This window comes from Centroberyx gerrardi, chromosome 15, assembly GCF_048128805.1.
Source record: "Centroberyx gerrardi isolate f3 chromosome 15, fCenGer3.hap1.cur.20231027, whole genome shotgun sequence".
Taxonomy (NCBI): Eukaryota; Metazoa; Chordata; class Actinopteri; order Beryciformes; family Berycidae; genus Centroberyx; species Centroberyx gerrardi.
The window spans coordinates 36398-51254 of NC_136011.1; the positions used below are offsets into that span (position 1 = coordinate 36398).

A 14857-nucleotide genomic window follows, 5' to 3' on the forward strand; every position below is an offset into this window, starting at 1 on the left:
ATAGGTGTGTCACCTATCTGCCTAAGCTCGGAAACGTCGGAGTGATGTGTATCTTCGAGCAACCTCCTTTCAACATTGAGGAGAAAGAGCGCCTAGTAGTATACATAAGACGAGAGTACGAGGATGCACATGTCTCACCGAGTGCGAGCTGTAAATACGATTCTATAGTATTGTTTCTGGTGATCCAATGTAAGACGAAATCCCCGTACTCTCTGACCCAGAGCAATTTGGTCAAGGACACACAGAGAATGCTCAATGACTTGAATCGTCAGCTGCCTTTATTCCCGATGTTCGCAAGTTGTCAGGATCATGACATCAACCACATACCGCAGCAGTCGTCGCCTGTGATAGATGGCTTATTGCCCACGAGCTACAACACAACCGCCCCCAGGACGTCCATGGTGACCATAGACAACTTTGGGCGAAAATACGAGCCTGTACAATGTACTGCCGAGGCCAACCCATGGAGCATCTACACCAACGTAGGGGGGTCCCAAGAGTCGTCCCAAGAGTCGACATGCGAGTTCGATATACAACAAATGATAACCGAGCCAGACAACGTGCTCGGTCGAGGAGGCTTTGGTTTGACCGTTCCGATCGACAAGCACCTCGTCGCGAAAACCAACTTGTTTCCAGAAATGGTCAACTGGAGCATGCCTTTCATAGAGGACGAATTCTATCGCTACGCGCACCTGGCCTCTCAAGTGGAAGAGATCATGATCGGTGTCTCGCTAAAACACCCCAACATCCTGCGCACACTCGGAGGCCTGTGGTGTGACATGCCCGGCTACCAGTTAGGAGGGAGGGCTGTGATCGTCATGGAACGGGCCCTATTCTCGCTACAGGAGTTCATGTGGCACATAAAGGACACCTCGGTTGTACCTGCCGTGGAACTGGACACTCTCCGAGGGCTGGAGAATCTGAGATCCAGAACCATCCAGCACAGGGACTTCACGTACAGGAACGTCTTGGTCTGTCACCAGCCGGATAGAACACCTCTACCCTTCACTTTTAAGATCAGCGACTTTGGCACGTCGTGCAACTTCTCTACCCCCGATCAGCCGCGGGGTAACCGCACTAACATGGCCCCTGAAGTGTTGTGGTGCATGAACGCGGCCACCGGGAGCGACATATTCAGTTGGTATTGCGTGATGTGGGAGCTACACAGCCGCTCACCCTTGATACGATATAACACGGGACGCGGCCGGGGTTATTGTAAAAAGACGTACGCAAAGAATCTATCCAAATTGGTTGGGGTCTACAGCCCCGAGAATCAGGAAACGTTCGAGCTCGGCTACATGAAAGCGATGAACGCTCGAGCCATTCACACCGAGCACAAAGACAAAAGGCCTAGTGTGCCGGCGATACTGGAGAGCCTCAAGTCCATGGGCTGCTACATAGCGGACAAGCACTTTATCTCGATGGGAGTGCTCTGCATTACGTTGTTCCCTCAAGAGAGGTTGTCTCCTTCCCAACTGTTGAAACTGCCTCGATACCAGTGTTTGATGCGGGACATCTCCGAGGCTCGGCTGCCTCCTGAACACCTAACTATGCCGTTGTCCATCCAGGTAGGGGAGTATAGGATGAGCGACATCATAGTCAGCGACGACTGCGTCCCCAAGGGACTCGGTGAGCTGATCACAGAGAAATCCGTCACGGGGTCCCCCGTTACAGTGATCAAACACTACCCCAAAGAGTACTACGGGATAGACTTCATGAGACTGGCTCCCGGTTTAATTCAACCTTACGATTGGTACTCGGAGAAGGCCAAAGCGCTTACAAACACATACAAGAGCAAGTATAATAAACGCAAGGGTAATCACATCGACAACCCTGTCCAGGTTAGGCGCTCGAAGATGGATCCTGGGGTCTACGTAGACAATCCCAACGAGGGTACTTCGACGATGGTCTGCGACCAACAACGTCAGGTTGCTCCTCAACCTGGCGTCACCAATGTGACACGGACGCACAAGCAGGGTGTCGAGCTGCTGCCTATTCAACCCGATGAGGCCCATAACATGGCTACAGAAAACGCGGTTGGAAACGCTGCGAGATACGTGATGTTGGAGGTGTCCCCACCTGATATGATAAATCTGGAACGGAGCTCGAACTCCGCTGAAATCTTGAGCAGTAGCGATCTGGATGATTCTATACTCCGCATTGTCAATTCTTTTCTATCTCTGGCGAGCGACAACCCCATCGGGGCTGTAGATGTGAGCAACACCCAAGGAGGAGCCAACGCAGACACACTCGACGCGGACACCTTAGTCGTTTGTGATATCGAGGGGAGCCATATTACAGCGAGTCAAAGACGAGACAAAGATGCACTGCAACTGCAACTGCAACTGCAACTGCAACCGCACAGTGACTCCAACGCTGATCCAGTCCGGGGAGCCGTCGAGGTGAGCGATATTACAGCGAGTGACGAAGATGCACTGCAACTGTAACCGCCCGGTGACTCGAACGCTGATCCAGTCCGGGGAGCCGTCGAGGTGAGCGATATTACAGCGAGTGACGAAGATGCACTGCAACTGCAACCGCCCGGTGACTTGAACGCTGATCCAGTCCGGGGAGCTGTCGACGAGCCACAGGGTACGGTGATATTGCGGGGCAAGAAGATCGACGGGGAGATCGACACGGTCATGGTCATCCTCAAGAGCCACAACGAGAAGGAGATAGGACGTTTCAAAGACAACGTAGTCACACTGTCGCAAGGCATGACCCTAATGTACCCTCTTATATTCGCAGGCCCCCGTGATGGATTGTGTAAGTGCTCTAAGCGCAACGGTATGTTCATCTTCCAGTACGCCCAGTTCTTCGAAGAGTCAGAGCAGGTGTTGTACTGGAACGCGTTGGACTCTCGTAATTCGGTATATGTCTTCCTGTTGCAAGTCTTTCTTACACTCAAGGCCGCCTTAGACGTGAAGCTGTTACCCACGTACATGACCGAATGGAAGGATGTACTGATCGGCAAAGGAGCCGTGATGATCGACATTGTTGCTTATCTCAGTAGGAACTTCAACAAGCCCCAGTCCTCAATGTTCAGCGACCGATCAACTGGGTAGTCTCTGTACTACTATTGTGGGAAGACACTTGCCCAATTCCAATCTGTGCAAATGGCTTCAGACGCTGAGCGCCGGCGTGTCGGCATCGTTCGTGCTGACCAAGACCATCGAGTGGCTGAGACACTTTGATCAGAGCGAACGGACAACCCCATCTCTGTTGACCCTAGACGGGAACTTTTTCACATTCAGGGATTATTCGTCCGACATACCTAACTGGCTGACACAATTGGGTGAGGAGGAAGAACCGCGCGAGAGAAGCTGTGCCAAAACGCTGGTGTACGGAGACCCCAAGCCTTTCAGAGGCAACCAGGCTGCACAGGACATGGGTGATACGAAGTTGAATACACTGGCTAGGAGCATAGTGCTCAGGATGAGAGCCAAGATGTTTGGATCCTCCAGGGTCGAGGTGACAGCACTGGATTGCACGCGGGGTTTGATGAAGGTGACTCTCTGCGACTCCGCACTCTCTGGGATTTCCAGCATAGAGCAACTGGACCGGTCGATGTTACAGACCGACAGTGACTGTTTCACACACGACGCCGTTTCGCAGACCGAGTCCAAGTGGGCCCCTGTCATAATGGTCACAAAGTTTAAAAGAGCTGGGCCTCTACACGAGTTAACTGTCGAGTATTACAGGATGACGATCCTCGTGGTTCTGCTGACCAAACTGGGATCTGCGAGATCTCTCAGAGAGCTGTTCCAGAGTACGACAACGTTCAGCATGACAGACTACTAAATACTACACTTACGGATTTACGCAGTCTAACGGTCCTTAGGACATGTATACACTTTACTGACTCTGCTGCTTGTGCTGAGATCTTTGTCCGCCTTCAACCATGCGAGGCTTGATCAATTACGGGACCCATTGTAGTATCAACAGCGTGGTGCAGTGCCTGTACGGCACCCGCGAGCTACGGGGTCTCATTCGGGACATCGACGAACAAGAATACCGGGCTCCTAAAAAGAACACGGTGGCTGCGATGCTCAAGGGTCTCATTTGCGAGATGGACAAAAACAACCACGGATCATGCGACCCGAGCTTTCTCATAGACTCCATGAGCGCATACAGTGGATTGTCTTTCGAGGTTCAGGAGGACTCAGACCTCGTCTTCAAGTGCATCCTCAACGCTCTAACAGATGACGACGGGCCTGCTGAAAAGGTTGGACAATTGTGGGACATCAAGATGGAGAAACGTATACGCTGTCTCCGTTGCAACGTAGTCAAGTCTACACTCGATAAGTTGAACACAATCCCCGTGTTTATCGAAGATAATCTTCCTGCCGAGCTGCAGGAATACATCAAACAGTACTCTGACAACACGCTGACAATGTGTGACTACCATTGTGCACATTGTCACACTAGAACCCAGATCGAAATCACAAGCAAGGTTTTGTCATTGCCCCCCGTTGTATGTATGTGGATCGCACGCGTTAAAAACGTTGGCAGAGATACCGTTAGTTTAGTCAAGATAGACAAGCGCCTCGCTTTCCCCGAGACTCTGGATCTGAAATACATCATGAAAGAACCCGAAGCGGCCGCTGACGCTCTATACGAGTTGTACGCCGTCATAGCCCACTGTGGTAGTCACTACAGTGGACATTACAGTGCTTATGTGCGGGGAGATGACACTTGGTATCTTGCGGACGACACTCAAGTTCGGTTGTGCTCGTGGGACACTGTGAAGTCAACCTACGAAGCAGGATCTAACTTTTACGATGGAGTAGCTTACATGCTCATGTACCGCAGGAGAGACAGCTCCAATTAAACCTATTGTGGCAAGATAGCCCATGTGTATATGATACTAGAATTTGTGTGTACCTGTGCAGTCTGTGTAACCAACTTCATGGGTTTCATTTCTTGTGTCTGTGGAATAAATAAAGATCTCGTGATACATACACTGGTCTTTATCTTCATTTTATTATCGCATATAAGGACGATGCCAAGTAACATACATGCACAATAGTATCACACAGGTCTAAGGTAATACTACAGAGGACCGAGGTCCTTCTAACTGGGTGATACACACGCCGTTAGCCAGCCCCTCTAAATATCACAGGTTTCATTTCTTGTGTCTATGTGGAATAAATAAAGATCTCGTGATACATACACTGGTCTTTATCTTCATTTTATTATCGCATATAAGGACGATGCCAAGTAACATACATGCACAATATTAGCACACAGGTCTAAGGTAGTACTACAGAGGACCGAGGTCCTTCTAACTGGGTGATACACACACCGTTAGACACACCAGCCCCTCTAAATATCACAGGTTTCATTTCTTGTGTCTATGTGGAATAAATAAAGATCTCGTGATACATACACTGGTCTTTATCTTCATTTTATTATCGCATATAAGGACGATGCCAAGTAACATACATGCACAATATTATCACACAGGTCTAAGGTAGTACTACAGAGGACCGAGGTCCTTCTAACTGGGTGATACACACACCGTTAGACACACCAGCCCCTCTAAATGTCTATCCTAGAAGCGCTTTTTATGTGGGGGGGTTACAGGTTTTATATTCAGCTATCACTTCCTATCAAAATAACAATCCAGAGTATTAAGAGCCTTTGGTTCTTCTGCTTTAGAATCTGGTTTAGAATACCTATCTGACAGTACTACAGAGGACCGAGGTCCTTCTAACTGGGAGATACACACGCCGTTTGCCAGCCCCTCTAAATATTGTATCATAAAAGCACTTTGGGGGCCGGGGCGAGGTTTTTTCATTTTCACCACACGGGAAGACATGATAACCAATCTCACATAGAAACAAGATAGTCTTCCTCGGAGTCCTCTTCCTCAGAGCCCGTTTCAAGGTCGCTACAACCTGCCCTTTCGGGTCTGTTGGTTAGTCTATGTGAAATATCGTCCAATTCGACATCAGAATCGTCCTCCTTGCACGAGCCTGGAGCTGCGATGGGGTCGGCAGCTCGGTTCGCGTCCGCCTCTCTATCTAGCCGAGACTCTTCACGGGCCCACTCTCCCTCGTTGTAATCGGATGACTCTTGTTCAAGAGTGTCAGTACGCCACACAGCGTGAGCGATAGAATTCACTGTTTCTGCAGCCTCTCCACTTAACTTCAGCTCCTTGGACTCTGGAAAAACAGGACTCCGATGTGACGATTTAGGGCTGGCACGGTTGCTGTGTTCTCGTCTTTCGACAGCCTCTTGTTCTATGGACCTCTCAGACGCTTCTGTCTTTTCACATGTCTGTCTGGGCGTATTGACAGACCCGCCCTTCTGAGTCGAGCTCCTACTGTGTGGTCTTATATCCTCCTGCTCGGGGTCACTCACGCTCACTGAGTCAGTGTCGCTCACAGGACAGCGTGTCTGGTGTATCTTCAAAGTGTTGATCTCCTTTGTACTTTCCCTCAGTTTAACCCCTCCCTCGTAGTCATCGTCATCAGATTCCGAACTGGACAGCTTCCTTTTGTACAGAGAGGAGTCCTGCTTGTGGGTCTGTTTGTCCTTAACAAGCTTGACCTTTTCACACTTCTTATCATACTTCCTATTGTGTTTCCTGTTAGTACAAGTTTTAGCTTCTCTGTCAAAGCGCTGAGTAGGGTTATTTTTAACCGCCTTGACACTCCTGCTGCGCTTCTTTTCACTCTCCTCAGAGTGATAGTTGCCCTTTGTACGTTTGATGCGCTTCACATCCAGCTTGATGTGTTCCTCCTCAGAGTCAGATTGCGGTGTGCGTTTAAATCTCCCCCTTTCCTCCATCATAACACTACAGGCAGGCTCGGGGGAGTCATTTTCGGACTCTGAACTCAACAGGAGCTTACACTTGCGCCCCGCCTTAACATTCTTTGTCTTACATTTGGCCTTTTCTGCCTTCCTTTTAACCTGCTCGCAGAATTCCTCCTCATCGGAGGGTAGGTCATGCACCAGAAAGTTGTCACTGTAATCGTATTCATCAAGACTCTCGGCTTCATCGTAGTCCTTTGTAGCCTCCAAATCATCGCCTGGTATCTCATACTCGTCCTTGTCGTCGTCGTGCTCATCCTCGTCCTCGTCCTCGTCACAGTACACTTCATCCACCTTGAACAGCCAATCGTCCTCGTCTTCACTATACCTGCAGCGCGGGCCGTGTACTTGCGAATCACGGCCCTTGTTGGCGCTCTTGGATCCGGACGGCTTAGAAGCTGAAGTCTTCTTGTTGGATTTAGAAGCCGAAGAAGTCGAACAAAATCGCTTTGCCGGTTTGGGGTCAAAACGTGCTTCTTTCTTAGCACATTTGCCAACTCGTTTGGTAGCAGGGTGCTTGGTATGCAGAGCCCTCTTCTTGTTTTGAAACTTGGACGATTTAACCATAGACCGATCCGAATAATCCCCTAGACTCACCTGATCCGGAGTACCCCGGAAAGACGATAATATCTTGCGGCTCCATTCGTCGCTGGATGTAGATGCTAAACAATCCGCCAGCGCTTTACTGAGCCTGTCCTGCAAGCCGTAACGCTTGAGTATATCAACAGTGGATCGGTTGTTAACGATCCAATCGAGGAGAATGTCTTTGTGTCTTGTATCCAGCAGACTAGTGTCTAATCCAAGGAGAGTACAAACAGCTTCTCTCCTGAGAGACTCGTTGTTCAGCCAGGGTTCGCTCATCAACAGAGTCGACATGTTCTTGATCCACGGCAAGATCGGAACTGATTCCGGTGTAACGATAGAATACAGACTGTCATCTTTCTCACCGACGCCAGCGATAGGCTCGTCTTCGCTGTGCTCCTCGTCCTCAGCTTGACTGGTGGAAGACACATTGGCGTCTTCGGCTTCAGTAGAGCGTGAGGACGCCTCTCCGCTCTGCGGATCGTCACACTCGCCTCGCACCTTCAGCCCCTTCTTCAGTTTATTGTAATGCGTGCGGAGTTTTATAAAGAGCACCTTGGCGTTAGCATGCAGCTGTGTCATCTCCTTGTCCTTCTCATCTTTGTCCTTTATCTTGGGCATATCATTTTTCGCCAGGGCGTGCCAGATCTTGGGTGCTTTGGCTGCGTTCTCCAAGGTCAGATGTTTGAACGAGTCATCCCACCTTGAAGTCATTTCGACGTTTTCCTCACCATATTTCTTTCGGCCGTAACTGGAGGCGATTTCGGCCAACGCAGCCCAGTCCAGTCTCATATTCGCCTGCACTATACTAATACGCTTGTTCCTTACGGCCGTGTGAATCTTGTTGTCAGAGGAGTACCTCTCCCAAAAGCTCATACATTCCTGCACTTTCTCAATCGGACAATAGAGCAACTCGGCCACCGCGAACGCCTTGGGGATCTTGTTGTCCATTAATTTAATGGCCAATTCCACCACCTCCACCATTATAGGGTCCATAATCATGCTCTCGACATGCTTGGGTAAATAATTCGACCAGCTGGTCGGATGCACCCGCTTGAGGAACGCAATCAAGGCGAGATTGTGTATCCCCTGATCCATGTCGGGTCCACTGATAAAAGTATCCCTCTCCAATTCCTTCATCGTGGCTTGCCAACAGCTTACTAGCTCCCCGTTGCCCTTGACGCAACAGTGCTTGACGGCCCTCATAAACCTAACTGTGGTAGACACGTACAGCTCAGGAGCCCGAGCCTGATCCTCTCTCAAGGCGACGACCGGGACCAGGTTCACCCGCTTGCCATCCAGCCACTTACCGTTCCTTCTAAAGTATACAGTACGCGCGCAGCCGTCGTCGTAGTGGAACTGCTTCAGATCACATCTTACTTGGTTTTCGTTGAAACAGTCCACGCTGGATTCACGCTTTTTCTTCAATATTTCAGCTGAAGCCGGCCCTACCACGCAGCACATGGGATGTATATCTTCCATGTGAGAGATCAGGGCGTTATCATCGGCGCACATCATCTGGTTAGGCAGGGTTTTATCCTCGTTACGCAGCAACTGAGCGGGCAGGATTTGTTGGAAGGAAGGAGTGACAGCTGTAGAGTGTGTGGGCACCTCCAGGGTCATGTCCCAAAAATCAAACTTGTCACCTGTTACCTCTTTCAGCACTTTGAGACTCTCCAGTCCCGGCACAAATAGTACCTCTTGTATGAAGTACGCCTTTCCCTTGCGTTTCCCGCTTGTCGGGACAAAGACAGTGTAGGTTCCGATCATGGATCTAGTGCTGTCGCAGTAGACCAGGTTGTGCTTTTCAGAATATTGTGTGACCACGGGAATCACCTTCTTACCACTGGGGCTTATCAGCTCTTTAGTCGGTATATAGAAGTTTGTGTAGTTACCGTATGCCAGCAGCACGTGTTTGAGACCGGCCTTGTCTACGCTTGACATAGATTCCAATTCGTTTCCACCTTGAATGTCCACCAGGTCCATCAATGCAAGCAAGAGCGAGCGTGAAGGCTTCTGCTGTATACTCTCCGCTTGGTCGATTACCATATTCCTGATATTCTTGTATACGGTTTTAGGCTTGAAGCTTTTATCTCTGTCAGATAGGTCCCGTTGCTTGTATACCATCAGGGAGGCCACTTCTTGAAACAGTCCTTCTGTGCTTTCACAGCTGAATAACTCACCTTGGTATTCAGAATTCGAGTACCACGGAGGGTATTCTGTCACGATGAACTTCGGGGGATCGTCCTCCATGGTGTGTATATCGCAGAATGAAAGCCACTTGTTCCAATAAAAACGATGTCAAGTCCTTTCTTGTGTTGATATCAGCAGGGCTATACAGGAAACTGAGTACACTGTATTTCACAGTGTAAGAGTGGAGCTAGTCATGTACCTCTCAAAGCTTCACAGGCTGTAATGCTCAAGTGGCTGCTGTAAGGGGCTTTTACATGCCAGGCTTTAGTATATGTACTGTGGTTGGATACAATGACCGTTTATCTGACGGGGGTTTGCCTTTCCAACACCCGGCCACTTTTCAGACCAATCATTTATCTGACTCGGGTTTGCCTTTCCAACACCCAGCCACTCTTCACACCAATCATTTATCTGACTCGGGTTTGCCTTTCCAACAACCAGCCACTCTTCAGACCAATCATTTATCTGACACAGGTTTGCCTTTCCAACACCCAGCCACTCTTCACACCAATCATTTATCTGACTCGGGTTTGCCTTTCCAACACCCAGCCACTCTTCACACCAATCATTTATCTGACACAGGTTTGCCTTTCCAACACCCGGCCACTCTTCACACCAATCATTTATCTGACACGGGTTTGCCTTTCCAACACCCGGCCACTCTTCAGACCAATCATTTATCTGACACAGGTTTGCTTATACAACCCCCACTTTTCAGACTAATCATTTATCTGACACAGGTTTGCCACTCTTCAGACCAATCATTTATCTGACACAGGTTTGCTTATACAACCCCCACTTTTCAGACTAATCATTTATCTGACACAGGTTTGCCTTTCCAACACCCGGCCACTCTTCAGACCAATCGTTTATCTGACACAGGTTTGCTTATACAACCCCCACTTTTCAGACCAATCATTTATCTGACACAGGTTTGCCTTTCCAACACCCGGCCACTCTTCAGACCAATCGTTTATCTGACACAGGTTTGCTTATACAACCCCCACTTTTCAGACCAATAATTCATCTGACTCAGGTTTGCTTATACAACGGGCCCTCACCGAAGGCTCAAGGATTGGTCTGTCTAACTGGGGATAGAATGTCCAACCACATGTCAATGAAGAGTAAGCCTGCACGATTTGCAGTGGTGAAATAAAAAAGTTATGTGAAAAGCAGTGTGTTTCTAACCCGTGTGCCCCCGCTATGCTCTCAAACCTTGTTTTCGTGATCACTGTTTAATATCATACAGACACAACCAAACACACACAAGATCGTATGTCACACAGGACATTTATTCAAGCATCCAAACGCAAAGGAATAAAATGTTATATACATCACACGTTTGGACATAATACACATTTACAAGGGTGCAGTTATCTATAACATTTTAGACCGTCTCTTTTGTGTATAGTTTGTGCGTATGACTCTCCCTCCTACTCGTACTCCTCCTCCTCCTCCTACTCCACAGAAAAACATGTACCCGATCCCAGCTGAGAGCCCGGTGCACCAAGCCATGAGTATAGCAACAGAGGTCCATAGCGCCGCATCACTGGCGAACCCTGAAAGCCATCCTCCGAACGTGACCCTGCTGGCAGTCATCTCATTGTACTGCTTGTCAAACTCTTCTAGGCTTTTTGTGATGTTCTCCAGATCCTCTCGCACATCGATGAGCTGCACGCTGGTGTTTATGGCTTGCAGTATGTCCATTTCGGGCACTCCCGGAATGCTGTCTTTCAATAGATCTGAGAAAGACACGGGGCCGTCCGATATATGCGGTCTCGAGAAAGGTTTCAGCGGAGGAGACTCGATCTCTACCGCGGCTGAACCCTCCATCCAAGTGACCTTTCTATCCTGGTAGCAAATACCTCGATGACAAGGGGCGCATACCGTCTTGCACTCGTTGGGATCCTTGACGCACCTGAGGTACCTATCGTGAGGCTCGGGCTTGTGACAGTACTCGCCGTAACAGTCGGATGGTTCGTAATACCTGCCGTCTATAAACCACACGTTGTAGTCAGGCCAGCAAGGGACTCCGTCTGTGCTAATCTTAGGCATGGGTATGATCCCTCTGACTAGGGTCTTCTCTACAGTCCCGGGGACCGAGTGCACTATGAAAAGCTTTCTGTCTTTGTACAGGGCCGCGCCGACGGTGGGGAACTCCGACAGACCGGGGTGATTCTGCATGACCGCCATGCCGCTGGGGCAGCTTCCCGAACGTTTTGACGCTATCTGCCTCAGACAATTTTCCACTCCCCTGGCCATGAACTTGGTGTGCATGGCGGCCTGCATCATCTGATGGGTGACGCTCTGCATCTGAGCGTACCACATTTGATAACTGGCCATGACCGAGAACTTGACGTTGGTGTCGCGCAAAGCTGCCTCCGTGTTCCTCATCATGGCGTCCCTCAGCATGGCGAAATTGTTGTTGACCATCTCGTTGTTCTTTTGTATTTTCCGTTCCTGCTCGCTTATCCTGCCGTTGACCATGGCTATGTTGTTGTCGAGCTTGTTGCTCACTTCGACTAGCCTCCTGCCCACTGAGACAAACTCGTTTTTCATGTTGTCCATTTGCTCCTGCAAGCTGTCCACTCTATTGGATACATGCCATGCGAGACCCAAAGCGGCCCCTCCTGTCACTATCCCGAGAAACCTTTTGCGCCTGGTGGGGCGGTCTCTCTCAAGTGGTTTGTCCAGCCAGGGGAAGGGCGCATTGTCGGGCAGCTCGTACATCATAGCCTTCTTCTCCTGTACAGCCAACTCCTTGAGGCCTTCCCTCATCAGCTCTCCGGCTCTACGAGCGTCGTTGATGATCTCGTGCGCGGAGTTGCAGAGCCTCCCGTAGTCCTTCCTGCAACTGTTGTCACCTCCGCATATGGCAATCAGACAGGGTCGTAGAGCGCTCACGTCGTAATTGACGCAGCTGACGTTGAGGTTGATGTAGTCTACGCCCGGAGTGAACTTGGTTACGAAATACAGCACTTGAACCGGTTTCACTATCACCCCGTGCTCTGATTCAACCACCGGTTTGTCAACCGTGTAGCCGTCGTCTATCGAGACCACGTTCACATTGTGCATGGTCTCCCCGGTGTTGTAGGCGGTGCACACCTTGTTCACGGGAGGCACGTACTCCACCACTTGTTCCGAATCCAGGATGCCTACCATGTAATGGTTGCGGTCCATCGTGGGGATGAGGGTGTTGATATTGACTGCGATCTGCGGTGGCTTAGTGGAGACGGTGGCCTTTTTGCTGGGTTCACCCGGGCTGCACGACTCGAGCTTGTACAAATCGGCTATGTAGATTTTGTCGTAGCTGGTGCTGTACATTTCCTTGTGAGGCTCCTTGAATATACCCAGCGCCCCATGAACGGCTACAAGTCCGGGACACACCACCGTGTTACTCAAGCCTATGTTGTACTGGGGGTCTAGACAGTTCTTGGAGCCAGAGGCGGGGTCCTTGTATCGGTTTTCGGGGATGTTGATGACGACGTTGTCCAGCTTGATCACCCTGTGGTCGCCGAAATCAGAAGCAGAGCGCCAGCTTCTGCCGCGCGACCGAGTCGCCACAGTGGATATACCGGCCGCTATCTGCTGCCTCTTCCAGTCCCTCAGCCTGTGCACAGCTGACGTGATACCCAGTATGGCGGGGGTGTCGGATCGAACGCCTCGTTTGAAATCCGAATCGACCGGGGTTATGACAAACTGGTTGATGCCGAACGCAACCGCCACCAGTTCGGGAAACTGCTTGAGCGTCTCAAAGGAGGTTGAGGTTACGGTGATGTTGACCATGACGTCCCTAGCCCAAACGGTGGCACTGGTCCCGAAGAAGCACTTGGTGTTGAGGTCCTCTTCGCACTTTAACACAGTGTTGGTTTCCATGTCGGCCAGGGAGAGCTCGCCAGTGATCTCGGCCTGCTGCGAGTCTCTACGTTCGAGCGGGCTGATCTTCAGCCCCCCTGTGAGAGACAGCGTGAAGATTATCTTGTTAGCCTTGACTCCCTGCCTGAGCAGAGCCAATAGGTACGGCATGACGCCCTCCGAGGACTCGTCTCCGTTCGCGGACGCCCACATGTTCTGACAGTATCCGGGTTTGCTCATTTCAACCGATCCCTGGGGCGTCATGAAAGCCGCAAACGCGTCCAGCTGCGAGAAGTCGATGTCGCCCAAGAGTTTGTGGGATCTGGGCAGCCTGAGGAAGAGTTTCAACACCCCTTCTCTGAGCAGAGCCGAGGCGAGACTGGCGGCGGCTCGCGTGAAATTCGCGTCTCGCCAGTTTACGTGAGAGCACTGCGTCGTGCCCCAGTCGTCCGCGTCCAACATGATTGCTGTCGAGAACGTGGACACCTTCACTTTGGACAGCGTTTTGGCTACGATGTCGACGGCTCGGGTGAAACCCCGGCTCGTGGAGGCGAATGGAATGAGGCACTCGTCGAACGGGACCTTCATGATTACGTGGCCGGCTTCGGACACCGTGTAGAAAGTGTCTACGGCGAGCGCGACCGAAAGATAGTCCGATCTGTACACGGCTCGGTCCAAAGAGAGGATGGTGGCGTCGCAGGAGGACGGTATGAGAAAGTCTCTGATCTCTGTAGGTATATACGCTGGGTCCCGGTCCTTTATGCTCGCGGCACTAGAGACCTCGCATATGGCAATGGGCGCTGATGCGGCACTATCGGCGTTGGTTATACCCAGTTGAGGGGCTACGGAGTTGCCTATGCAGAACCTGTTACCTTCGGACACGAAACAGTTGTCCCCTAGTTGTGCGTAACAGGTGCTTATGGACTCTGCGTCCCCGAGGCCCACGTAGGAGAGCACGCAGGCGTAAGGGGAGTTTCGGATAGTGAGGACATCCTCGGTCTCGGGCCACTTTCTGGTCGCAGCGGGTGCGTGTAGCGTCCTCCTCAAGAGCTTGAAGGCTGCGCACTGAGGGTCGGGTCCGCAGTCGACCATCGGGTCCTCGCCGAAGTAATAGTCTCTGTTCGAAGGGCCGGCGTGGAGCAAAATCGATATCTTGTTCAACGGGGTGTTCTCGACAACGCGATCCGAACACTTGAACCCTCCGGGCACCGTGAGACAGGACGATCTGTCCAGCCTCCTCACGTAGGCGCCAAGTACGGAGCTTTCAGTCTCATACTTGGTGAGACCCGGCGAGTATCGGAAGGGCCTCCAGTAAGCGTAGATTTTCCCCGGGCAGTAGTGGGTGCAAATGTCGGCCGTGCGGTTGTAGTCGTTGACGCTCAAAGCGAAGCCGCTGCGGCTGTTGCCC

The 14857-nt window shown here is 50.8% G+C and overlaps 1 protein-coding gene across 1 annotated transcript; it reads left to right on the top strand.

Moving 5' to 3' along the window:
* The first annotated feature begins 3901 nt into the window (after positions 1-3901).
* Positions 3902-4831, top strand: LOC144542379 (ubl carboxyl-terminal hydrolase 18-like). Its single transcript, XM_078288902.1, has one exon. The coding sequence runs from the start codon at positions 3902-3904 to the stop codon at positions 4829-4831; it is 930 nt and encodes a 309-aa protein (XP_078145028.1).
* Positions 4832-14857: the final 10026 nt, after the last annotated feature.

What these genes read in the sequence shown, in the direction of transcription:
- LOC144542379 (XM_078288902.1), top strand. Translation starts at nt 3,902, where the DNA reads ATGCGAGGCTTGATCAATTACGGGACCCATTGTAGTATCAACAGCGTG.